Source organism: Charadrius vociferus, unplaced genomic scaffold (assembly GCF_000708025.1).
Source record: "Charadrius vociferus isolate BGI_N301 unplaced genomic scaffold, ASM70802v2 scaffold92, whole genome shotgun sequence".
Taxonomy (NCBI): domain Eukaryota; kingdom Metazoa; phylum Chordata; class Aves; order Charadriiformes; family Charadriidae; genus Charadrius; species Charadrius vociferus.
This window is the reverse complement of record NW_009647874.1, coordinates 65,483-92,445: the sequence shown is the minus strand read 5'-3', so window position 1 is coordinate 92,445 and position 26,963 is coordinate 65,483. Positions and strand designations below refer to the sequence as shown.

Genomic DNA, 26,963 nt, shown 5'->3' with positions numbered 1-26,963 from the left:
CCAGCAGGTCAAAGGAGGTGATTCTGCCCCTCTGCTCCACTCTTGTGAGACCCCACCTGGAGTCCTGCATCCAGCTCTGGAGTCCCCAACATAAGAAAGACATGGACCTGTTGGAGCGCGTCCAGAGGAGAGCCACGAGGATGATCCGAGGGCTGGAGCACCTCTCCTATAAGGAGAGGCTGGGAGAGTTGGGGCTGTTCAGCCTGGAAAAGAGAAGGCTCCGGGCAGATCTTACTGCCGCCTTCTAGTACCTAAAGGGGGCCTACAGGAGAGCTGGGGAAGGACTTTTTACTAGGGCATAAAGTGACAGGATGAGGGGGAATGGCTTTAAACTGGAAGAGGGCAGGTTTAGATTAAACATTAGGAAGAATTTTTTCACTTTGAGGGTGGTGAGGCACTGGAACAGGTTGCCCACAGAAGTTGTTGAGGCCCCATCCCTGGAGGTGTTTAAGGCCAGGCTGGACGTGGCCTCGGGCAACCTGGTCCAGTGGGAGGTGTCCCTGTCTATGGCAGAGGGGTTGGAACTCGATGATCTTCAAGGTCCTTTCCAGCCTAAACCATTCTATGATTCTGTGATCTTTTAAACACCTCCAAGGCTGATGACTCAACCACTTCCCTGGGCAGCCTGTTCCAAAGCTTGCCAACCCTTCTGGTGAAGAACTTTTTCCTAATATCCAATCTAAACCTCCCCTGGCGCAACTTGAGCCCATTTCTCTCATCCTATCACTTGTTACTTGGGAACAGAGACTGAACCCACCTGGCTACAACCTTGTTTCAGGTAGTTGTAGAGAGCGACAAGGTCTCCCCTCAGCCTCCTTTTATCCAGGCTAAACAATCCCTCCTCATAGGACTTGTCCTCATTTGCTTGTGTCTAATTAATCTGCTAATCCAATCAATCTGTGTAATCAATCCGCTTTTGATTTCAAGCATTACTGCTCTCAAAATACTGAAAAATTATAAATATCAACTAGTTGTGATTTTGCTAAGAACTTAACCGTTCCAAATCTCAGCAAACTCAAGGCATGCTTACCTGTTGCTCTGCTTCTTTCAATATAGCTTCCTTCTCCTTCACTCTCTGCACAAACTGTTGTCTCATCTCCTCCTCTTTTCTTTGCAGTTCAAGGTAGAACTCGTGCCTCTTTGCCTCATAGGCTTCCTGTAGACTGAAGTCCAAAAATGTAAGCAAGTCTCCAGCACGCTGCTTTATTCAATGTATAAAACCAACAATCTGGAACATTATTTAAATAATTAATATTCATTTCTACAGCTCCCCACATAAAAATTCATAAACAAACCTAAACAGAAGCAACCATCTTACCTTTCTAAATTTTTATTGAAGTAAACAACCCTGAGTAAAATTATTTATGCTAACAGCTCCTGGGCAATTTACATTTCAGAGTAAATATAACACTTTAGGAATCTCATGTTCTAAAAGACTTGAGTTATAACTTTCTGCCTCCAACAGGCATAACCTTTTTCTTTAAGTTACTTATTAATAAAACACCACAATTGCCAGAGAAATCCTCCAAAATTTATGCATTGTGAAACCTCAGCCTTAGAATAGGACATGACAAAAACAATGCATCTGGAGCATTAACACAACTAACAAACTGATTATTCCTATACGAAAAGGAAGGAAAATAACAGGACCTTCAAAATATATATAGCACTCTCTTATGACAAAATTTAAATACGGCAGAGTTACAGTAATATAGAATAAATACAATTTCCTCAGTAGTTCAGCATCCAAAAGATAGGGTTACTTTCCAACATGCATCAGCCAAAACCTCAAGACTGCTTGTTTTTTCCTGAATCCTCTTTCCCAGAAGCTAATAGACTGCATACATACCGCACTTATATTTGAAATTATATAGGAGGTGTAAATTAGTTCAGATCATTGAGCAAATATCTGGCAACAGAACAATACAGTAAGTAATTAAAACATTTCTTTACTTTTAAATCTATGCTTCTTTTTTTTTTTTTTAAACAAAGTTACATTTTAGTACACAAGACTTTTTTTTTTTTTCCTCCAAACAAGTAGCTGAAATTGAGAACCTTCTTTCATATCAAAGCATACCAAAGCAAATTAAAAGATGCTGGTAATTTATTCATATGCTACTAGAGGTTTGACATTTTCAGGGTCTATACTACCACTGGTATCACCACAGTGCTGGCAGGAAAAGTTCTGCTTTTCAGGGAAAAAGAAAAGGAGCTTGTACATATATGTATCTCATACGTCAAAGAGCATGCTACCTTTGAAAAGCACACCTGCTTAATGACACAAATTCTTCCAACAAAACATTTACCACAAACTTCTCACAAGTCACAAGAGTTCAGAGAGGCAGAATTGGTGGATCAGAGCTGTGCTAATGGTTATTATAAAAACAAAAGGATCTCTCCAATATCTTGTAGGACATAGGGCTTACAATATTCTAGGTCTTTATGCTGGGGTTATTCTCTTACATGATTGATCTCTTCTACCACTTCCTGAGCACTGACTAGTCAGCCCTTCTCAGCTACCTGAGAGTTACTGTCCTTTGCCAGGTATCTCATGCCTTCTACTCTGATGTAAAATAAATATATATGTATAGCAAATATTTAAATTTTATTTATATTTTTAATACACTTACACACATTCGTACCAGTTTTTAAGTCTCATCTTTTACTGTTTCTATTAAAACAGTTTAGAAATGGAAATACTTAAAGAAAAGGACATCTAAAAACTTAATTATTTAGAGCAACAGTAAGCTTAAACAGTTCTCTTCTATATTTAAATTTACAACAACTGGGCAGTTTCCCAATCCAAAAGTTTCGTATTTGTATTCAAAAGGGAGAGAGAAGAATCGTCTTGAAATTGCACATGCAGACCTAATGTTTGTAAGGTTGGAGAACTCGTCCTGTCCTAACTTAATTTGAGCAATACATTGCAACAAAACAAATTCAAAACAACCACCTTTTGGGGTTTTTTTGTTTTGTTTTGTTTGGTTTTTTTTTATCAGCTGGGAAGTAACTTAGGTTACTCTGAAATTGTATTTACCACGTGAAAGGACGGTACGGTTTTCACACAGCTGTATTAACTCACACTACCTTTAAGTTTAGACAGCATATGGAATAAGAATAAAGCTACAGTACAGGTTTTTCAAGTGCTAGCAATCTCACTATACACACTTCTGGGCCCTGTGTCAGTTCTGCTAGCTCACATGCTGCCTTTGGGTGCAATAAAGCTGCTAGAACAAGTGCTAGACTAAGCTAACATGCTGCAATTGCACCTTCATTTCATTATGTGGACATCTTTACACTCAATCTAAGCTAGTTTGAAATTAGTAAAATATTAACTTTGAAGACACTAGATTTACTAAGCAATCATATCACATGTATAAGGAAGAGGAGAAATAAAAGTGTATTTTTTAAATTCCCCCTCCTTCTGGACTGAATTGTTCTGGAAATCACAAAGACAAAATTAAAACAAACTTTCCTCTTCTGTTTTTGGCATATCAGCAACATAATGGTCCAAACAGTCTTCTGTTTTAGGAGGTCTGGGGAGGAGGGGAAAATAGTTCACCAGATCTTAAGCCAATCCTTTCAACATTACTGCATCTATCGCTCACAGTAAAACACTTTTCAGTTTACCTGAAGACTGGTTTCACTGCTTCTCATATAGCACATTATGAAAATCAAATTCACAGGTTCTCTCACTCTTCTGGGTTGGACTTCTAGAATTTTATACTCTGTTTAAAACCACTTGCAAAATTAAGACGTGGAAGACAGTTATTAAAATAACGTGTTCTTTTTGAGGTTTTGGAGGAAGGGAAAAGATTGTGAAGAAAGTCTACACCTAATCCGTTACATACCTCGTAACAGCACTATCACCTACCTTTCTACTGAAGCATAGCTGTGACATAGAGTTTTTCTATCTGCATAAGACTTAGAACATGGAAGCCTAAATATAAAGATGCAAATCAAACATGTTATGTTCATGAATAAAGATTCTGATTGAAGTGAGTTTAGCTCTCAGTGGAACACATTTGTGTGCTTTGAACAACAGATATGTACAAAATATTTTAGTTTGATCATTTAAATTTTTAAAAGCTTACAAATTTTAAAATTACACTGGTAACTTTTTGCAAAACATTTGACTATCAATTAAGGTATATCAGAAAACCTAAAAAATTTAAAAGTTAACTAGTAGCAGGTATTTTTAGCATGGTCCCTTGACTCAGTGAACTACCTAAGCTGATATCAAGCAACACTAAGGATGTGGTAATCTAAATAATTACCATTTTCCCAGCGAAGGCATGAAAAACAGGTATTTTGGATGCGGTTCAGTCTTACCATAAAGAGGTTACGATATATATAGCTCAAATGCAAAGGTCTGCAGTTGGCCATATGAACTCCATTCCCAAGTGACTTCTTAAGGAAGACGTCTAATAGCCCTTCATATTAGGTTTCCTTTCTTAGAAAGCACAACTAGAGTCATATCAACCTTCCTCTACATGCAAACTTATTCACATGACTGAATCCTTCCTGGTTTTCTGCCATTGTCCGCAAAATAGACTGAAAAATAAATGTGTTTTTGTTCAAGAACTGCAAGGCCTGAATATCCCAGTTTCAGGGAGGAATAAAGCATGAAATATATGACTGCTCACATATTGAGAAACTGAGATGTTTATGTTACAATTATGTTTAACTGCAATTATAATGAAGAACAAATTGTAATTATAAGCACAGAAAAAAACGAGAATTATTAACATCACAGAATCTAAATATGCAAGCATACAGCCTGAATATCAATCTTCTGCTTTTTTCAACAGACCCTTGCCTATTAGTTTTCTTGTTTCAAAACAAGAATGTCCCCTTAAGCAACAACATAGCTTAGTCTGGAAAATGGACTTACAAAATGTCCAACTTCAAAACAGTAGTAATCCTCTCCTCCCTTGCAAACATCTAGGATTATTAGGTGTGTATATTATTTAGAAGTTTGCTTGGCTGGAAGCACTCTTCATGTCTAGATATGTTTTTTCAACTGTCCCCAGTTTTTCCATTTGGGACATCGCAGCAATTATCTCTTGCTGAGATTGACCTGAAACTAGGAATTCACGTTCCTCGTGGACATAATTGGACCATCAAAAAGGCAGGACTAGACCATCCACACACAAAAAAAGGGCTATCTTTACTTTTCAACAACAAAGAAATGCAAATCCCTATTTCAAGTATTAAAAAATTATAATAGAAGCACTTCCTGGATTTCACATCCAACAGATATTGCATAAAATGCATAAACTATCCCTCCGAATACTCTGCTATCCATTGACTTCATTACATAAATTTTGCCATAACAGGCTTTCCAAGCCCGTTCCTGATTGGCTGCTTTTCATGGCTTCAAAACCAAATTATATCTATATAACTAATTTTAGCCTCAGACAGTATTCCATTTATTCCCTGAAGCACCATATGGTGGATTCTTCATTTTAAAGTGGTTTACCACATGTTATATTTTAATCTGATACAATACGTAAGTGACTGTAATTCTCATGACCTTTTGAAATGATACCCCACTATAAGACTAAACTCTTCTTTTCATAAAAAAGTTTTGTGTGTTGTTTTTGAGAGGTCTATGAATGAGTGTAAGTGATTAAGTTCCAAATTACCCATTAATTTAAGTTATGCTAACTATTGTTATCCAATTTAAATAAATAATGGTTTGAAAAAATGCCAGTATTATACCAGGTGTCCTGAAAGCAGCAGAATTGATAGCCCAAATTCCTATGGATGATTTTATGTTCTATTCTCTCAATGATTGTAACACCCAAAGTCCTCCTACATCCTTACATCTTTTTAACTATACAATTAGTGTCCTATGTACTTCCTAAATATTCTTTACTTATCATGAGTACTCATGTGAATTTTCACTTGCGGTAGCCTTAGCTACCTCCCAGTCACCCATGACCTTCGCATCCTACTTCAGTACTACCAAGCTCCCAAGAGTTTCAAAAGATAGTACTTCTTTCAGAGGTAATGATTTACTGACAACAAATGCACATTGGCTGGCCAACAACTGGTTGGAGCAGAGGTCTTCTGCTTTTCCTGCAGTAAAACACTAACCGTGTAAGCCCCTGGAAGCGTCCATCCCTTTTACTAAAGTTTGAAAATGGAGAGATGGCTCATAAGTTTTTAGGCAGAGACTAACGGACTGATCATGTAAACTTCACCTTCCCTGGAAATCTGGGTAATGAAAAAGTTAATTCTTAGAATGCAATTGCAAATAAACAAAATAAAAAGTTATTATGATAGAAATTCACAAAAAAAATACGTGATTAGGGAATAGGTATTTTTAAAAGTTTACACAAGACAGTCACTTCAGATTACTACTACCTTTATTTTCCCTCCTCACACCTAGTAATAAAGATGTAAAAATATTTTTTAGTTGTGTGCTGAAACCATCTCTTTTCATGTCTCCCATAAAAAAATAAAGCTCACCAGCATGTTTTTCCACATGTAAGAGCAAAAGCCTTTACAGATGTCTGCCCACAACCTATCTCACAAGGTAGCCGAAAATCCAAGAATTACTGGTTTTGCTTTGCAGTGGCACACAATTTTGGATGAATAAACTACTGTTGTACTTTTAAATCCCCAAAAGTGGTACAGGTACTTCACAGGCAGCTTTTTCACGACATGCCAAAAGGCAGGGTATGTTAGCTACTCAAGTGTCAATGTTCAAATGCTACAAACCCCAAGTCTAGCAGAAAATTTCTAATTTTACATAAAGCAACCCAATTCAAATTACCAAATTTATTATGTAGACAGCTACATCACAGGCACAAAATGAGACTTCTCAACATGCATTCTGATTATTATTTACACAAGCAGCATGAAATTTTAATCATCAATCATATACTGCTATGTAATATTAACTATACTTTAAAACTATAGCTCTCATAATTCATGTGTATATATTGCAAACATCTTGAAGGACAAAGAGAATGACAATTTAACAACACATTTTTGCCTAGAAGAACAGCATAGTTCCTATTCTGAAAGATATTTAAATTTACAAGTCAGCAAATGGGAAGCACTGAACTTCCTCTATGGAAAGAGATGTTTCCTGTAACACTGCTGAGGATGACACTTTTTATCGTTTCCTCAGTAGCTTCATAAAACACCTTATGGGTAAGGCTACATTAGTCTGCTAATTACACTACATACAGATCCTCTAAATTCTCTTCCCTTTTTATGGTATCATAAAATGTCTCTCCCAAGAGACCAAATTTCTTCTCTTTCAGATCTCAGTGTTATTCACTATGCCATATATCTAAGAGAAAACCACATATCCTAGATCCAGTCCCACTTTTCCTGTCTCACTGAATCTGGGAAAAAGTTAATTTTTCTAGATTCTTATGGAATACCTATTCTCATCCTTCTGAAACAATAACATTTTCAATAGATGCAATTTACCAAAACTTATTATTAAGCATACTGTCTTGTCACAAAGCTCTCAATAAACTGACATTTAGTGGGCCGTACATAAAAACAACACACCAAAGGGAACTTAGCTTTTCTGTATCTCCACAAAGCAATCCATTTCTAACCAACTTCTGAAGCGTAAAATACTATTACATTCCGATACAAACCTGCCAGTTTATATTGTTAGTGAAATGCAAACGGTTTAGGAGGTTTACCAACACAATTCTCGTGTTTGTGGAAGAAGAGAGTTCTATGGGTGATCATTTTTATAATTTAACTCTTATCTTGAAATGGCTGTACATTGTGAAATTCAAGTTCAGGAAAGCCAAAGGTACCACAGTAAATATTGCCATGAGCAAATCTCTAAAAAAAGCTTTCCCTAGACAAAGATAACAAGATATCGGCTGTTAGTGTATGTTCTTAAATTTACAACTAAACCAAATAAAAAGTCTGTGGTCAGATGCAGTTGGTTTTAAACCTCCTTCACCTTTGATTCTCTGTTTATGAAAAGGATTTATTCCTTTCTTGTTAAGTCAAGAGAAATGTCAAGAGACCACTGTGATTCATCATCAGCTCAGGATCATCCAAATGAACTAATCTTTAAATGTGCCTTGACGTTAAGACTTCAGAAAGAAGTGCCCACATCCAGCATCTTCCTTGGCCAGGTTAATCCTATTTAACTATTATTGTTTGAACAATATATAAATTAGACCTAGTCAAAGGGAAAAAAATGCTGCTCCATCAACACTCTACAAGTTACAGCAACTCCAACTGTCTTAGAACTCCTATGCAAAGTACAGGTGAAAGCAAAGAATTTAAGCCACTAAAAACCACAATTTGGAGAGAAGCCATTTAAAAGTCATTTATTTTTACCAGAACAGTATGGGTAAAGACAGTCTGATCACTAAGTAAAACAAGAAGTAAACAAACCAGTTGGTTCAAAGCACTAGAAACTGTTTCTAATGCAAAGTTGTATTTTATTTTCACGTCTGGTTTAAGTTGGTATTTCCCACCATGACTATGCAATAATAGCACTTTGCTAAACTGTGAAGGCCTGAACAACTCCTGAAGCGACAGTTCTTCCCTATCAGGATTCTAACCACTTACAAAATACAGTCCCATGCATAAAATGACCAAAGGAAGTTGGAAGAGGGAGAGGGAGGCGACAGAATTGGAAATAAATGACTACACAAACTGGATATAGAAATTGTAAATACCTCCTGCAGAAAGCAGCTTTACTACATGAAACAACCAGTGTCTCTAACCCTCTACCTAATTTTCCTTTGGAATCCTCTATTAACTTCCTACAATCTAGCAAGAGATTTCTTGACCTGAAAAGGCTAGACATTTGTTATTACGGCAGATCAATGATTTCGTAAAAGTTTTTGCTTCAGTTCCTTCTGAACTTTGAGTCCAACCAAACCATTGTTCACAGTCAGACATTATTAAGATGGAAGCTAAAACAGCGTGCTAACAGATAATAATTTAAAAGGCATAAAGTGCATGTACCTGAAGAAAGCTGACATTCTCTACGACAAAAATTAAAACACCCAGGTTTATTCTAAAAGAGAAAGATTTCAGAAATACAGCTAGCTTGTACGCCTTTAAAAGCAATGCAATATATATAATCCCATATACTTTTCCATGAAGACAACTGAATGAACAGCTACATACTTACTCTGATTTTAAAAGAACTGAATTCTTTCCCTCTTAGAAAATCTATTCTATGTATGAACCCTGCTCTGTATTGGGTTGATACAGTCAAATGTGAAATGAATGGATGCTGAAAGCAAGCGCTGCACAAGAAGTCCTTTACCTGACCGGTTTGTTCTCAGGGCCAACGTCTCTGAAGCCCATCTCTTCCAGTCTGCAGCGTCTGTACAACTCATAATGTCGTGCATGAGTCTGCTCTCTTAAGTCTTCCATATTTGTGCAAATGAGCATCTCGCGAAGCTTTACGAAGTCACAGTGGTTCTCATTTTCCACTAATCAGTTAAAAGAGGAAGATTTTATTATCATGCACAAGTAGCAAAATTGTCAATTATTTTGTTTATTAATTATACTTCCAGGAAAAGGTATCTCATTTATTATACCTCTTATACTTCCTTATAATTTCTAATATACACATTGAAGCACTAACTGTAAGTACTGGTGAACATGTTCCAAAACATCCTGATTTCCTGTTCGAGTTGAACAACGATAAATTTCTCACTGTTTTTCCTTCTTCTTTACTGATAATCATAAAATTTGGCAGTGCTACAGGCACTACCACTATACTAACCTACCCAAATATTACATACACCATCTCATAGTTTGATTACAGGGATGCGTCAGTGCTGATGAAACGAGCAGTTAGTGCACAGCTCAGGTATTAACTGAGACTCTGCTTAAACTGTTGATCCAAAATACAATCAATATGGCATCAGTGGATAATACCAGCCCCTTTTAGTATTGGTGAATTTTATACTTCAACAACAACAACAGAAATCTCGTAAAAATACCTTTGAGAATTCACTTACCTTGTACAATGCCCCAAGGGTACTGACGAGCCCTCACCATTTTGTTTCCAATTTTCACCTCTTCCGTACTTCCCACTACAGCAAATGGCAAATGCCCCTGTTAACAGTCACACCAATACAGTCTTACCTCTCAGCATTCTTATGTTAGAACTGAAAAGCAAACCCTTCAGAAACAAATTAGGGGGGAAAACACACCATTTCAGGAAAAGTCAATAGGCAGCTTCAAACCAAAAACCAATTTGAAGAGATCAATAGCTAGTCAAACTACTGATACAAAAGTCAAGCTACAGTAACAAAACCAGGAGGAGCAGGTGATAGACCAGATGGGTGTGCTGCCAACTCAAAGGAACCTGGACAGGCTGGAGAAATGGGCCAACAGGAATCTCATGAGGTTCAAATGAAAGCAATGCCAAGTCCTGCACGTCAGGAGGAGAAATCCCATGCTCCAGCACATGCTGGAGGGGGCCAACTGTCTGGAAAAGCACTTTGCAGAAAAAGACGCGGGGTTCCTGGTGGACAACAGGTTGGACCTGATTCAGCAGGTTTGCCCCAATGGCAAAGGCAGCCAAGTACATCCTGAGCTGCACTAGGAAGAATAGCAACAGTAAATAGAAAGGTGCTCTAGAACACATCCCTCTGATTTGCATTCAGCCAGAGTTCATATCCCCAGTAACGGTCATGAGACAATCACAAGTTTGAACCCGAGGTATGATTACTGCTGTGGGCTCGGCCAAATGGCGAGAAATACAAGCTGGGTACTGACTGTCTGTGTGCTGACTCACAACAACTGACCAAATAAAAAATAATAATAAAAAAATAATTAACTGGAAAACAAATCACTAGCAGAGCATGAAAGGGGATAAGTAACAGACCACCACCCTTCCCCATGGCAAAAGGACCTGTTACTGAATGACAGCCTGCACATCCTCACTCCCTGGCACAAGTGACAGAGGTTGGGACTGCAGAGCCATATACACCGGCATACGGGCTCCTCCTCCCTACTTTAAAATCCCAGTACATGCAAACATATGTTCATGTGCATCTACAAACATATGCACATGAACAGCAAATACAGACAGACTGCTCAAAGCAAAGATTTCTAGCCTCACAAGCCTAGGTGAAGCTGGCAGATACTCCTGGGAGGATCTGAAAGGACAATAGTAAAAAAAGCAGAATTATATCTGACTTTTTAATCCCCAGAGAAAATTTGTCCTAATTTCAAATGAAACTACTAAATAAAAGGAAAAAGCAGATGGAAGACTTGCTATCATGAAGACCAGAGGAAACTGAAGAAACGAGGCACTCGAGTACCTTCCGTAACAGACGTAAGGTAGTATTTGCTGAGGAAAAGAGCAAAGCCAATCTGTCCATCTATGTTAGTAATTATATGTTAATTATCCAGAAATTAGGAAAAGTATTTTTGAGTGAGAGCCTCTTTTCTGTTGCCGGGCCAGAAGAGAAAAAGGCTCCTAAAACAAGCGGTATCAACAGCAGAAGGATAGGAAGATTTGCAAGTGGGGAAAAAAAAACCCAAAATATACAAGCTTTTTAAGTAGAGAGAAAAATAAATCGACAAACTTGTTATGTACAAACCTACAAGCCTCAAGATGATGGTGAAAGAACAGGCATGAATTGGCACTAGAGACTAATGCTTTAGTACTGAAATATCAATGTTGTTGTCATTTACTTACATTCATGATGGTATTAATTTTAGAAATGGTTTCATCATCAGTTGGAAACTGGTATATCTGGACGCCACTACTAACTAGTTCACTCATGATTTTGTTCTTGAATTTCTGTAGTTCAGTTTTAGAAATGCTGTCTGCTTTGCCTATAATTGGTATAATGTTCACCTATTGAAGATACAAATTATATGAAATGTGTAAGACTTCAATTTTTAGGTGAGATCTTTTATAAATTAAATTTTTTGGTGATAAGCTCTTTAAAACTTCCCCCACAGTCAAAACTTTTCCATCAATTGATATCAAAGCTTCACAAACCATGAAAAATACTTTGTTAAATGATGCCAGTGAATGTAACAACAGATTATTTAATACACTCCCTTAAAATTAATTGATTCTGAGAAAAGAACAAGGAAGGAGGTTTCACACAGTGGAGTACTCAAAAGAACAGCAACACCTACTTATTAACTAAATGACATTAAGTATTTATATCTCTGCTAAAAAAATAGGTTATTTTACTTTATAGCACCAGGGAACATTGCTCAGGCCTTAAATGAAAGTTGACAGTTTAAATACATAGAGGAAAGGAAGCTGGCTACCAAACCCTGCCTACTCCTGAGCCTCTTCCTTGGGTTCCCTTCAGCTACAACATCTTGTTCACCTCAGCACTGCAGCAAAGAGCTTCTCAAGTATGTGCTGTGAGCAGAGGAACGACAAAGACTGAAGAATCTTGCTTACCAGTCTTTACACCAATTATTTTAGAATTCAAAATTCAGTTCTACTAAGGTAAACTCCCCTATTTCCTAAAACAGTTATGGCAGTAACTTAGGAAGGTAGTAGATGCCAAATCTTTCTTTACAATACTACCACCGCTCCCAAAATACCCATTTTTCAGAACTAGATACAAATAATTAATGCCTATGTCCAAATATTTTGGAAAAAGAATAAAAATTATTCTTCCAGATGTCAGAAGACAAGAGTTTTACAGAGTTCCTTGATCATAGATGCAAAAAGGAAGGAGAAAAAAAATAAATCACACACACATTCTTTTTATTCTTCTGCATACTCTGTCTGAATGGAAATGCCTAAACAGGGACTGTCAAGAACAGATTCAAAATGGATGCTTTTGAAATAAGTTTTCTGTCTTCAGCAATATGTCCAAATAAAAAAAAAAAGCATACCACCTCCAAAGTATGACTTCTAAGATTACCTGATGATGGTCTTTAATTTGTGTAGGATATGCAAGCTAAGCACATACAGGGTAAAATAGTTAAAATCAAATAAAATGCTAGAATATTTTTTTAATAACTGAGTTAAACTAGTATTATATAAACATTCTATTACAGCTAGGAGTAATTCACAGCTTCAATCAAATTAGCTGAGAGACATGAATTTAGTTTTTCTATCCTATAGCTTTAAAAATAGATGGAACGCAGAGATGGAACACAGAGTCCTCAAAATTAAATTAACCTTTACTCTGTCTTTTCAACATGAAAGTTTTTAAGCACCTATTAATTAGGAACGAATTTCTTAGATAATGAATAGCAGAGAAAAAGTACTGAGAAGACCAGTAACAAAAGAAAAGCAGAATCACCAGAAACTGTGATTACAGCTATCAACATTGATGTTAAATCACAACCAGTGCATTAAAATTAAAACCCAATACTACTCTGGCTTCAGATAAGCAACAAGAACAACAAAAAAAGTTATCTTTGCTTTGGCTGTTAAACAAAATTTCTGCTTGCAGCATCAAGGCTTACTTGAAAACTAGTATCTCAGTACTTTCATCCAAGAATAACATTAATTGACAGCACATACTTCTACTAACAAGAGACTTAAATTGTATTGATTTGGACCACATATAGATGTGCCCCAAGTCCCACTGCTCCCTCCTATGCCTACTACTCACTTGGAAACCAACTGACTCCCTTCCAGCCTCTTCCTCAGCTACAACTCTCAACAACTACAAAACTAAATGTTGCTACAAAGCCATAGGCCATTAATACAGAATCACTTTAACCCCACATAAAAAGTCTACACTTGCAATAAAACCAACAGTCCTGCCCTTCCCCTTGCCTGCAGTTGCTCACTGCCAGGTAGAACTAAAATCTGTGCAGCTGCAAAGGAGACAGATTACTTTTCAGTTTCATCAGTTCCCTAACCAAGCATAAATCTTTAGCTTTCAACTTAAATCAGTTCCCTCATCCAGGGAACTGGCTGCCCAAAACACTTAAGCATGCATAATGGGAAGAAGCAGCTGAGATTGCTTCATTCAATAGCAATGCAGAATAACCATATAAAATCACCAGGATAAACTTTATCCATGCACTTTACTTCTCTGTTTGCTAGCACCAAATTCAGCCCTCTGATCATCCTTCTGCCTGAAATGCAAAGTGTTGCTTCCTCCCCTGCAATCAGAAAACACGCTATTACTCTAAATTAAGATTGTCATGTAACACCTTAGATGAATGTCAAAACATCTGTTGCCCCTTTATGCTACAGAGAAGGAAACAAAAATACACATACTTGAAATTATTATTGGTTGATATCTTGACGGCTGATTTAAGTGGATCTCTATGAAAAATTTCCAAACATTCTTTTTGAAGGAAAAAAACCCAACAAAAACCTCAAACCCCACACGGTACACTCATGTCATTTTCTGACTTAACAGTCATCTCTATGTAATTCTGCAAGATGTAAAAATGCAGATTTGTTAGTTGAATAATCACTAGTTCCCAGCAAGAAAGCACACAGAAGAAGATTCCCTTAATCTGTGAACGAAAACTCGCTGGCCTGTAGTGATTCAGTCCTAAGCAAAACTACAGGACTTTCCAAAGTCTATAAGCTAGAGAGCAAATTCTTAGCTAGTCATCCAATTTACAAGCAATAGAGAAAAATTAATTGCCCACAGATACCTCTGTGTTTTTCTCCTGGGATTATAAAGTATAGGATGACCCTATCCTATTCCAAGAACCCTCTTTACCTCTGAGCTGTGTAATCTCATCTTGTTTTGTACCAAGCAGACCAAAATAAAAGCGTAATTGTGTACACTGTGGTGGATTTAGGAAGAAACTGAAGACAACTTTTGACATAGATTTATACACTTAATGTATGCATGTTGCTGTACCACCTTCTCTTTACGGAATCCCGTACTCAGCAAACACACCCAGGGACTTCCACATCCTGGGAAGTCCCAAGTCTGAATTGCCACTAAGAGAATGCAGTACTAAAAGCATCACAAACAGGTTCCACAATGAGGTGGAAACCAAACTACAGGATCTTTGTGTATACATATATTTCTGCAGCAATATCAGAAAGTAGAATCCCTTGCAAAGAGAGAAAACAACAAAGTTACACACCGTTCATGTTCTCTCTGAGCCAAAGTAGAACCAAAAATACAGTAGGTAGCTAGAAGCTAAAATCTCCCAAAGCACAATTACTTTTGTCTTATCCTGATGGAATAATATTTTCTGAGGATGCGAGGACGCATGGATCTATTTCCTTTTCTTTTGGAAGCAACACTGTTTTAAAGGTAGTTCAGTAAAGAGAGCGCACAACCTAGAAACCAAGTATTTTTTTGGTTTAACACAATCTCCAACTTCAAAACTCAGAGGAGAACAATATGCTCCATGAAACTGTCCCATTTTCTACTATCAAGGCTCTTTAGCTATCAGTGCATATTACAGAGTAGTTTCACAAAAATTTTAATTCGGCATAAACCAACACCATAGAAGAAAGAAGTGACCCTGCTCTCCCCTACCTCTGTCCCACCGTATCTCCCCGCCGCTTGCTCTGTGCTATTGAGAAAGTGCAAAATGCAAAATACATCCACAAACAAAACTACAAAAATACCAAATGTGCTCATCAATCACAAATGTGGAATAGACAGCTGAATTTATCCTTGTTGTCTTGAAGAAACAGCTCATGAACAAGAAAATGCAGAAAGAAAATTTAGCAGGAGAGGCTCTAGTAAAGCACAAAAGGGAATAGCAAATCCATTGAAGTTTTCAAATTTCTCAAAATTTCAACAAATTAAACCCAAATGATGAAAGATTTCTTAAAATGGGTTAAACATTTAGCTTCACACAGCCCCATAACAGGAAGAAAGTTAAGAATTTAGAAAGTGCCAGTAATCACATTAGAAATTGCAATTTTAAAGCTTTCAAAGCAAATCAAGACATGAAGTTTAAAACACTAATGCAGCCTATCTTAGAAAAACCCACGCTGGCAAGGTGTTCTGTTCATGGCACTTGCCTCTTCAGTTATCTGTAACAAAGATCTTCACAGTGCTGCAACGCTTTATATATGCCAACTTTCCAGCAGTTCCAAAACTCAACAGTGAACTAGAAACAAGCTTAGTCAGAAATATTACAGCACTCATGGAGGGTACCCTAACCAACCACACTAAGATGTTAACAGTTTGTTAGAAGTCAAGTTGGTGTGATCCTACTTTTTTTTAAACCTCGTTGTGCTGCTTTATTTAACGTGTCTCTCTCTCCTTTTGATTTGTAAATAAACAGGTGATGAACTGCAAACTACTTGTGGAACTAATTTATTCTGAACTTAAGGTATACCAGTACCAAAAGATATCCCCCAAGCCAAACACACAGGTATAGAACTCAAAGGTGGTAGAGGATCTAAAACCTGCGAGATGCTTCAGAAAATAAGACAAATTCTTAGAACTCTGTTTCAAAGTCTTACCTTGCTGTCTAGGTTTTTCATGGTTAACAAATCTAGGGTTTTTAGGGAATGGCCTGTAGGTGAAATGAAATAGAGGCAGACATGGATGCGAGTATCATGGTAGCTAAATAAAGAACGTTTAATTTTCAGTTCTTCCTGGAGATAGGCTTCAAATTGTGCATCTATATAATCCACTATTGGCCGATAACTGTAAGAAATAAAATTCAACAACCAGAGATTAGCTACTCCTAAACACAGCCAGACTAAGAAAGGAATTCCTCTTGTATTGTTTTGTGGATTTTTGCTTTACATGTCAAAAGGCTGCTCAAGTATCTACCCAGTACAGCAAAAAATTACATGTACAGAGTAATCTTAATTTCTGAAAGGCTACTCAAAAAAGAATTGTGTACCTAATACAGATAAAACATTTCCTAGCTACTATTAGTGAAAAAAATCTACATAAAGTTAGTTATGATTATAACTGATCTTCCCAAGTGATGTTTTATGAATTTCTGCAATCAAGCTGTGTAACTGCAGAACTCTTAGATACAAGGAAGATACAAGAAACTCTTAGATACAATACACGAAAAGAACGAACATGCAATTACCAGTACCAAGAAATAGGACCTCCTTTATCTTCTGAAGATGAAGTACTGTACATGAGAGAGCTCTTAAACAATAGACAAAAATTGAAAAGCAGGAATGTAAGAGAAGAAAGTAAATCTCATTTGCAAAAAGTACAGTTTAAGTATACTTTATCCTACTTAAACCAGATTATAATCTGCTTTCTAAAAGAAAGTGTTGCTACCTGTACAAGCAGTGTACCCTTACATTTCTACTGCTACAGTTTATAAACCAGATCAAATGCTATCAAAATTCAGAAGTATTTGTTAAACACAAAATTAAAAGGACTAAAAGCAGCTCCTATACCACACATCAAAACCTCTATCTATACTAATATCTACTTGCACCTCACTCATCCAAGTCAATAGCAGTAGCTATTTTCCAGTCATATCATAAGCCATAGCTCTCATGATAATCTTAATGTGACTCTCTAACCTTTATTTATAATTACCACTATTTAGGCATTCATATAGCACAAAGGATTGCTAAATACTTTACAATTAAGATGAAAGAAACAAAATCTGCCGAGAGTCAGTTCTGTATTTTTAAATCTTCAATTCACAAAAGCAGAGACTCAAAAAGACACTAGCGTGGTACCTCTACAGCTTCTGATTAAGCTGTCTAACCTAAAAAACAAAGGCCTTCAGTAATCCACATGATGTTCCTTCCAGTTGAAGGTCTTCAATATGTTCCAATCAAATCGTTAAAAACCCTATACATCTAATCTATATAATCTACAGTACCTTATAACCTGTTTGGTTGTTTAAAAAGTCTCCCATTGACCTTCTCCCTGCTTTCCTCCGCCCCAAAAGAAACTCTAGTGACTACTGCACATTTTATTTGCATACATCTATAAAAGATTATCTCATAAAGAAAGGGTCAGAGTTCATCTGATTTCTCAAATCATTTCCTAGATGAGAAGAAAAACTTGTTTACTTTGGTACACAGAGTAAACAGTTAATCAAATATTTGGAATATATGCAAGACAAATACTACAAAGCCCAAAGAAAAATCACCTTGCAATTGAAGACCAAAACTTCTGCGTACCATAGCACAAGGGGGCACTTACCTATCTTCTTTGTTTATCTGGTCACCAAATCCCACTGTATTTACAATGGTCAGCTTCAAAAGAACATTATTTTCTTGGAGTTCGTAAGTCTGGGCTCTAAGATGTACACTTGGCAGAAAATGCGATGACACAGGGTCATCAAAATTGGTGTTAAATAAACTGTTTATCAGGGTTGATTTCCCACTTCCAGTTTCCCCTAAAGTTAAACAGAAGGGTTGGGGAAGATATTTTGCACATCAAATAAATACCTACTAAGCACAGAAAGTGTTATCACAGCAACTCAACAAAACTTGTCAACTGATTTTGCGGAGCAAAATGGTTGCCTGCATTCCTTTTTCATAATAAGCACTAAGTATCTTTTAGTTATTTTTTTTCATCCTACAGATAAGAGAGAGTAACCTGCTAATGAGTAATAAGCAGAACAGTCTCTTGACACTTCAGTTTCTTTAAAAGCGTTAACTAATTTCTTACAGATTTAAAACAGCTGAGTAACTAGCTGTGAAACCATGGGGTTCAACACAGGGTTTTTATGAATAAGGGTAAAATACCTGAGCTAACCTTTGATAAGTATAGAACTACTTCAGTAACACCACCTTGGAATTTTAGGATTTTCTGACCTCTTTATTACAGTAAAAATAGAGAGTGTAGCCAAGTTTACTCAAAAGAATCCAAGAAGCTGCCAATATATCAACAAATGCTTGGCATCCATTTTCAACATTTTTGGTCTTCATATTGTTTAGGAAAATGCTAAATATAAAAACAAAGGATGGATACAAACAAGCAAAGCTGGGGGAAAGGGTGGAATTATAGTTCATGCCTAGCATTAAAGAAAGAGTTTACCATTGCAACTGGATTTAAATTTCAGTCACTTCCTAAGGACAGGTATACTTCTAAAGCCTTAAGCCAACCAGAAACTACTCACCAATGCAAAGAATGTTGAAGCAGAAGCCCTGCTTGATAGACTTTTTAACCAGTTGATCAGGTAAACTGCCAAAACCAACATGCCCGGACAAGGATAAGGTTCGATAGCCATCATTTTGCTACAGAAAAATAATTTCAAAATAAGTTAGTGAGGTGAGTTGCAAAGCAAGTAACAATGGCAACAAAGGAACTGTACTAATACGCTAGAACTCATTCCTTATGATTTACATGGAACCATGAAAAACAAAAGTCTGAAAAAAAGATCTGTCAAATCAACTTTATTCCAAGATTTTAAAAAAATGTTCACATATACTTTGCAGGACTATTTGCAGGCTCAAAGTGAAGTCCATGTTTTGCAAAAAAACCCACATGAACAAAATAAAGTAGACAAGTCCAACAGAAAAAGTGATCTGAAAACTGTAGACAGAAAATAGATATTAATTGGTTTGCTCTTAGAAATGAAGAAAAAATATTTAAAAACTATTTAAATGGCAGAATTCAAAGCAGAGACCATAATCACAGGAAGGTGTATGTTATCAATCAGAACTCGTTCTGAGTAGCTGGAATGTAAATTGTTATTTATGTAAAATAATACATTATCTACCCACCAGAACTCTAGAGATAATATTATATATCTTACTGGAAATGTCTAGAGGTGCACATTCCCTTTTAAATGTCAGCTAGCAATCTAGCATCATGACATCAAGGCAATGAGCATACTAAAACATGTATAAGATTAAAAGGAATTATCTTGGTTCATACAAATGAACTGTACTTTTAAACAAACATTCCATACAAAAAGGGTAAACAGTGACAGGTCCATACTATTCTTTCTCTTACGTTTCCAATCCACATGCCATTACTGGTTCCTGGGAACAAGTATATAGCCAACAGTAGGAAAATTTTTATTTAACACTTAAAAGCTCATAAAAGTGTCACCTTTTATAATAGGTATGCATAGCAAGTTTCAGAATTCTTGTAGCTAAAAGGATATGGACATTCCTGGCAGCAAATACTCATCCTCTTCTTGTATTGCACAGTACTTCTTGTGTGAGACTACAGACTGCACTAATTCTCATTTCAGACTATTATAATCGGACAACTCCATTTTAAACTAATATAATGAGGAAAAACGTGCAAGCAAAGTGAACAATTTAAAGAGAAGATATGATGACAGCTCAGGGCTATAAAAAAATAAATGTTAATTCAAAGCATGTTTGAAAAAAAAATTTCTCAAGGTATTCTACCATATGGAAATTACTATTAAAAAGGGCTGACAAACACTGAAAACTGTCAGTATCCTGTCCACTTAAAGACAGGTGTATCTGAGACAGAGTGGCAGCACACCTAACAACTATAGTTTCAAATCTCTATCGCCACCAATGGAAGACCGTTCCTCTAAAACAACCCATTAAGCCTCCACACCTAAAGCCAGCGCAAGAGGCTCAACATAACCATAGAAGGGAGGCCTTTCATCTTCATGTCACCAGCCTAAACCCAAAACTTGCTGGGCTACCCTCAAAATCCCTGCATAGCCATTCGTGACTCTCCAAGAAAAAAAACCAGTCGGCTTGGATTTCAGTGGACAAACCACCGATACCCACAATATTACTGACCGTTTCCAGAGGTCATTAGAGTAACTACCACGTCATTCACAGGAGACTATGTCAGGATTAAAAAGCGTTTAGCTGAGGAAAATGGTATTGCAGCTGTATCTGCTGTACAGAGCTAAGTGCAGAAACAGATGACTGCAGTCCTCAGCCATTAACTCCATTAACTTCATTTTCAAAAGGAAGGGAGAGATTAATTACAATCTAGCAATTAAACTCAAGAATTTCATAGAATCGTAGAAAAGTTTACTCTTTTCTGGAAACAAAAATCAACAATAATTAGTTTTTCCACTGTTATATTGGCTGCTTATGACTGAAACTTTGGCCAAATTTCTGTATGAAACAGAGGGCAAAGAGAAAAAATAAATGTGGAAAACAAGGTGCCTTCTCTGTGCTTTGCTTAGAAAGCTATGGCTACACTTGTACTCAACAGACATCTGGCTGTATCCTTACTTAGAAATTCATATCAGATGTCCCAGATGGTTAATTACTCCGTATTTGTAAGTTTCTTCAGAAGTGCTTCTTATGGATAAGTACTGCAGTCAGGAAAGACAGTAACAATTTCTGCAATAAGTATTTTTGCAATTGCCAAGATACTCTGAGACATCTCAAATTTGCTGCTATTTTAAGACAGATTATTTCCTCTTTCTTCATAAAAGTTAATTTAGTGACTCTACACAGTTATGAGTGAAAATTAAAGCCATTTTTCTGGAAATATAAATAATAAATATAACAGTACATGGCAAGTTCTATGTCATTTCAGACACTAGACAAAAAACTGACACGAGACACAAAAGTCCTGGTAAATTGTAAAAATAGATTACAGAACCTGGTACTTAGAAGAACGTCCCCAATAGAGAAATTGTGTTTTATGCACAGCTTTCTTCAGTGCTATCCTGGGGGAGGAAGAGACATATCATCTTCACTTTGTGCATGCAGAGATGATACAAAGTTATTAGTGGACATAATAAAGGAAAAGACTAAGAAAGCAAGAACATGAATCTCATTCACCCCACGTGTAATTTAGCACCAGAACCACAACATCACTCTTTCTAATTCTTTCTGTCAGAGGTAATGACACAGTAAACCAAAACCACTAACCACCACCCCCCAAAACCTCATACGTTTACCAGCTGAGCGTGACCTGACAATGAACATACATAACCACAGGATAGGGGAGAACAAGAATTTCAAGCAGAAATAATATTATTTATACTATTCATGAGAACATGTTTTAATGTCTTGCCCTAAAGTTCTTGTTTTAATTAGAAAATTGGCAAGGATGATCAGAAAGGGATAATTCACGGTCTCAAAAAACATTTTTTTTTGCAGATAAATAGTACAGAAACATAGCTCATGTAAGTTCTTCCAAGAAAATGGCCAGAGTTGACTTGATCACAGTACATACAATGAGATTACTGATTACACGCACATGCCAAAAAAAGCAAACAAGCACTACATTAATAGCAAAATTTTAAATGCTAGAGGCAGAAAGATGCAGAATCTATTTCTATTTTTACAATGTATCTACTTTTTTAGGGATTTTCACTGCTACTAAACTGCTCAGACAGTTAGTTGTCTCAAGACTCAACAGAGTCTTCAGGAATCAGCTTCACCAAAAATGCTGCAATAAAAGCTCTTAATTTAGACTACAAAACTTTCAAGAAATATTGTGCAGCTCAACTTGAAACAGTCTCAGTCACGCTGATTTAGAAGCCTATATTCTTGCATGTTTATACTTCTGTTCTCCACGCAAAAAACATTACAGGACCAAGAGGTACTGTTCTCATTTGGAGACTCGCCTCCCTCCACCTTTCTTACAGAAGAATCACTTTGTTTCACCCGACATCACTTGGAGCATTCTCTTAGTAGAAAAGCAATAGCTTACATTTTTCCTTCTGGAATTTTCCAAGGGCATCATGTGTCTCTCCCTCAATGCCAGCACCTCATACAGCTTCACTCTGGTATGGTCTAACTAATATGCAGGGAAGTTTAATCCCCAAAACTGACCATGTGATGCCTGCATTCTTACTACTTCTCAAAGAAATAATAGATCATCCTGTTGAAAACCAAGTTACTACTGTATCACCAGTTTAGAAAAATTGTGACAACTCAAGAATTAAGAAATATAAATCATGCGGAAAGCAATTAAGTCACCAAATTAGCCAGTCTTTCCAAATTAGTATCTGTTAGATGGAGCAGCTAAATTATGCTTGAAGACATCTCATCCAATTTTATTCAGTGAATAACTCAAAACGTGTAATCTGAATGCTACCAGAGCTGTAATACTCCTGCAAATACTTCCTGTTTCTCACCATGTTCTCAGAATTCATACTCTCATCAAAACAGCATGCCATTTAGATAGCTTGAGATGGTCCAAATCACATCTCACTCCTTCTCTCCCCCATCCCTTTTTAAAGGGCTGGTAGCACAGCTTTCATGGAACTGCATCTCTGTTTCTGCAAATTCAATTAATTAAGTATTATTGGTTTATATAAATTCGTCTTACCCATTAAAAACAGCTCGCAAAGAAAAATCATTGCCCAAGACAAAAGTAACATTTCATTTTTTTTTAGTTTGTTTCTGAAAGAAAAAAAAAGTTAATTATTTTTTAAATTTGCCACATATTTCAGACTAAAACCGCACAATACTGGGCCATTCCACAGCAAAAGCTGGGTTGCAGACAATACACATCCCTCTGCCTAAGTCCCCTGCAGAACCAGATTTGTAGTCCAGGCAAATAACTAGCTTGCCACTCTGCTTGTAGAGATGACTGAAATTTGCTCTCCAAAGCTTGAAGAAAAAAATGTAATCAATGTTCGTGTGCTTAGGCAAGAGGCGAGGGTCCTGCCAGGCCCAGGCAGCTACACGGGCTGCATAGAGACCCTGGGAAGGATGCCTGGGCATCAGCCACGAGGGCAGATGACACCACGTTAACGTGCCCATGAACACTCCAAATGTGACTCTTTCAGAGCCCGGAGCTTTCCATTACCATGAACAGGTGTGAACATTCATTAAACCAGAAAATCTGCTTTAATCTTCCAATACAAAATTGCATTACTCTCTTCAGTCAATTGCTTTCCTAATAGCCAAAGTTACATTTAATCCAGTAAACATCAGTGTTGCTATTGTCTCATAACACATGAAGGAAGTAAAAAACTAAACAATTTTGAAACCAAGTAGGAAAATACTTTCAATTTTTGGGTAGTTAAAATCTAAAATGTAGATGCATGGTGTAGGCATGCATACCACTGACATCGCTCTATGTCGATACACGCGTGAGAGAGAGAGGGAGACAGAGAACAGATTGGATGAGAACAGGGAACAGAAAGGAAACCTTGGCAAAATAAGACAGAAGAGAACAAAAAATACAGGAGAATGAGGTAGAAAATAATACAAAGACAAGTCCATGAAGATGCAGAGTTAAGAAAGGAAATACAATAAAATTACATGGAATTAATGCATTTCTACAAAACAGAAAGCAGCACACAGGAGTCAAGATTGGAACAAAACAGTCCCCCCAAAAAGGTGTGTAGAAAAAAAAGTATTGGCCAAAAGGAGACTCGGTGAAAACTCATTTGAGAAATTCCACTCATGGTTGTCAAGTAATTTATTGAGTATGACAGAAACAGTAGACAACTTTTAGGGATTGGTCCAAACAGCAGCAGCTCAGAATTCTTCTCTCGGCTCTTGCAAATGACTTCTTACATGGCATTCTAGTGCACCAACTATTTTCCTTTTCTAGCTCACTTCAACACAGAAAACAGCTGAAGTTGCCTTAAACCATAGGTCGTCACAAGATTTCATTCATACACGTATATATGGAGAGACCTTGGAAGGAAACTTTAGGAAAAAAAAATAGGGGGACCTTTGTGCTGTCTGAAGAAACTTGAGGCAGGGCAGGATCTTCTTGAATGCCCTGATATCACCCAGGATGGACAGAGGAAAAAGTGACAGCCTTGTCAAAAGAGAACAGGAGGCATGATATGCAGACTGCTACTGAAGACAACTTCTGGACTGTATTTTGAGGTATTTAGGAACAAACAAACAAGCAGAGACACTTTGCTAGTTTTCCAAGTTGTGATGACGTGTTTTCACAGACAGCAACGTATTCATTTGTAAATGCCACTAAGGTTTTTCTTCACCAACAGGCATTTAAGTAACTTGAAAATCTAGCACATGCAGTACCTGTTCCTCCATATTGTCTATAGATAGATGTGGCAAGAGGCAGCAGGTGGGGAATCAAGACTTGACAATAGAAAAGAAATGAGTTCCTCACAGCTAGCGCTCCATGTGTCAGACAAAGGATGATCATGACAGCGCTGGTTCAGATCAGCAGCTGCTGCTATGCAGAAGGAGAAAGTGTTCGGTTTTGTAGAAAGGCCTCTTTTGACCTATGTGTTTTCAAGGAAGGAAGAACAAAGAAACGGAAATCTGGTGTAGGCCTCTGAGATGACCTTGACACAGAAAAATACTCACGCTGGTATCAGTACTGGTATCATAACTGCAGTCACTTTCGGAAAATCTGCACCTCTTTGGTTGTGCTGGCTCAGCTGTGCTTGTTGCAGATTTAGCACTGTGTTTCCTGAAGAGCAGTCAGTCAGTTGTCTTCACCCTTGACCACATCAGCCCCTTGTTGTTGCTGCTCCTTGTCCGAATGAGAAAGCAATGCTGGTTTTGGATGCAACAACGGTGCCTGCTATCAGAGGGCCTCTTTGACTGCAACAAGGATTTTTTTTCCCCTCCTTTTTAATTGATCAATGACAAGCACTGTACACTGTTGTACAGGGGCAATAGCTGCCAGAACTTTCCCAGAAGTCAAGTTTTCAAAAGTCAGGAGTACTAAATACTTGTATGTCAGACTTGTGCAGTCTGATTGTAAACAGTTACAGAAGACTGCATTCTGAGAGTGATTTTACATTTCTTTTGCAAAACAACTGAAAACAAAATCTTTCCCACAATGCAGTAAGAAACACTTCAACAATTACACAGCATGTGTTAAACTAGGAAATATTAATTGATGTCGATATAAATATATTTTACATCATTACATTTACATCATTTATATTTATGAACCTAAACCAAAACTACCCTCCTCCATTACAGAACTATGTTATACCTCTGTTTTTACAGTATTCTCTGTAAAGCTTTCCATGTACACGCTTCTCTCTCTTCCCTTACCAATTCTATCCACTTAGTGGACCCTCAGTCCTGCTCTCACTCACTTTTGCTGATTTACTGCATTTTTCCACACTCTTCACAAAAACATTAACCACCAAAATCATTTTATATTGTTTCTCGTGCTTTGGCTCTTAGGTTTTTTTCTTTCCACATTTTTTCGGTCTCCTGCGAGAGCCAGCCTGTCAAGCACTGACTCTCCACCTCGCTAGATACACACATCATGTATGAAGAGACAAAGCTTATATAAAGTTAATGCACTGCACTACGTTATACTGCAACTGCAAAGGATTCATATGGGCCCTACAGAATGTGTGAAATGGACCTCTCTGGGCTGGAGCCCCGACAGAAAGCAAGCTATGCTCAACAGTCAAGTTGTGAGCACGCAGGGAAACATGAATGAAGCCCTTTCACTCCCAGTCTGAGGTTGGCTGGGACGTGGTCGGGCCCTGTGATGGCTCCAACAAATGGTCCAACAAATAATTCCTTCAGCACCCGAACTCAAAGCGGCCCCTCATCCTTCTCACGCCCCTACTCCCACGCCGCTCCCGCTCCCTCTGGTGTGCCATCAAGAAGCAGAGCAAGACACTGCCCCAGATGAAAATCACTCCAAGGAAAGGAAATTTCAAAAGAGTGACAGTTATTTTCCAGGGTTTTTTTTAGTTCACAGGGCAGCTTCGCTCACAGCTCTACCGGCACAACTGAGGCGTGACAGCACAGCGGCAGCAATGAGCCAAGAACCACCGGAGACAGGTACTTCATCTGCCTTCCCGCTGCCAGAAAATGCAGAAGTAGCAAACTACACGGCCAGGGTGGAAGATATTTCCCCCCAAATTCCTCCCACTCCATGTTATTTCCAGAACACGCCTGCGCTTTGAATGGCCAAGATGTAAAAAACGGCAGAAAACTCAAGTCGTAAACGAATCGATTTATTCCACACTCAAAAACGGAGCTAATTTTCCAGCACCAACGTGTGGATGGATTCCCCGTCTCCAAAGCGTAGAGCTGACAGCTCTGCCATGAGCGGTTCGGGGAAGCGTTTCTTCAATAGCCAAGATTCAGCGCTGCAACTTGTTACTTGGAATACGCTACGGGAGCGCTAAGAAGGGGCGACGGCTGAAAACGAAATCCTTTAACGACAAGTTTTTCAAAAGCCTGGCAACTCCGGGAACCAAGCGGGTTTTACTTCGCCCGCTAGCCCGAGCCCCGCGCTGAGGGC

At 37.6% G+C, this 26,963-nt stretch overlaps 1 protein-coding gene across 1 annotated transcript in view; it reads right to left on the bottom strand.

Annotated features, from left to right (window-relative positions):
• The window catches only part of SEPT10 (septin 10), a 28,647-nt gene extending 3,881 nt beyond the window's left edge, over positions 1-24,766 (bottom strand). Inside the window, exons 1-8 of the mRNA XM_009883105.1 lie at positions 24,755-24,766; positions 18,958-19,075; positions 18,036-18,231; positions 16,364-16,550; positions 11,672-11,833; positions 9,981-10,077; positions 9,278-9,446; positions 1,031-1,163 (exon numbers count right to left, since the gene is read on the bottom strand). Coding sequence (XP_009881407.1) covers positions 1,031-1,163; positions 9,278-9,446; positions 9,981-10,077; positions 11,672-11,833; positions 16,364-16,550; positions 18,036-18,231; positions 18,958-19,075; positions 24,755-24,766 — 1,074 coding nt within the window. The remainder of the gene's footprint in view (positions 1-1,030; positions 1,164-9,277; positions 9,447-9,980; positions 10,078-11,671; positions 11,834-16,363; positions 16,551-18,035; positions 18,232-18,957; positions 19,076-24,754) is intronic.
• Positions 24,767-26,963: the final 2,197 nt, after the last annotated feature.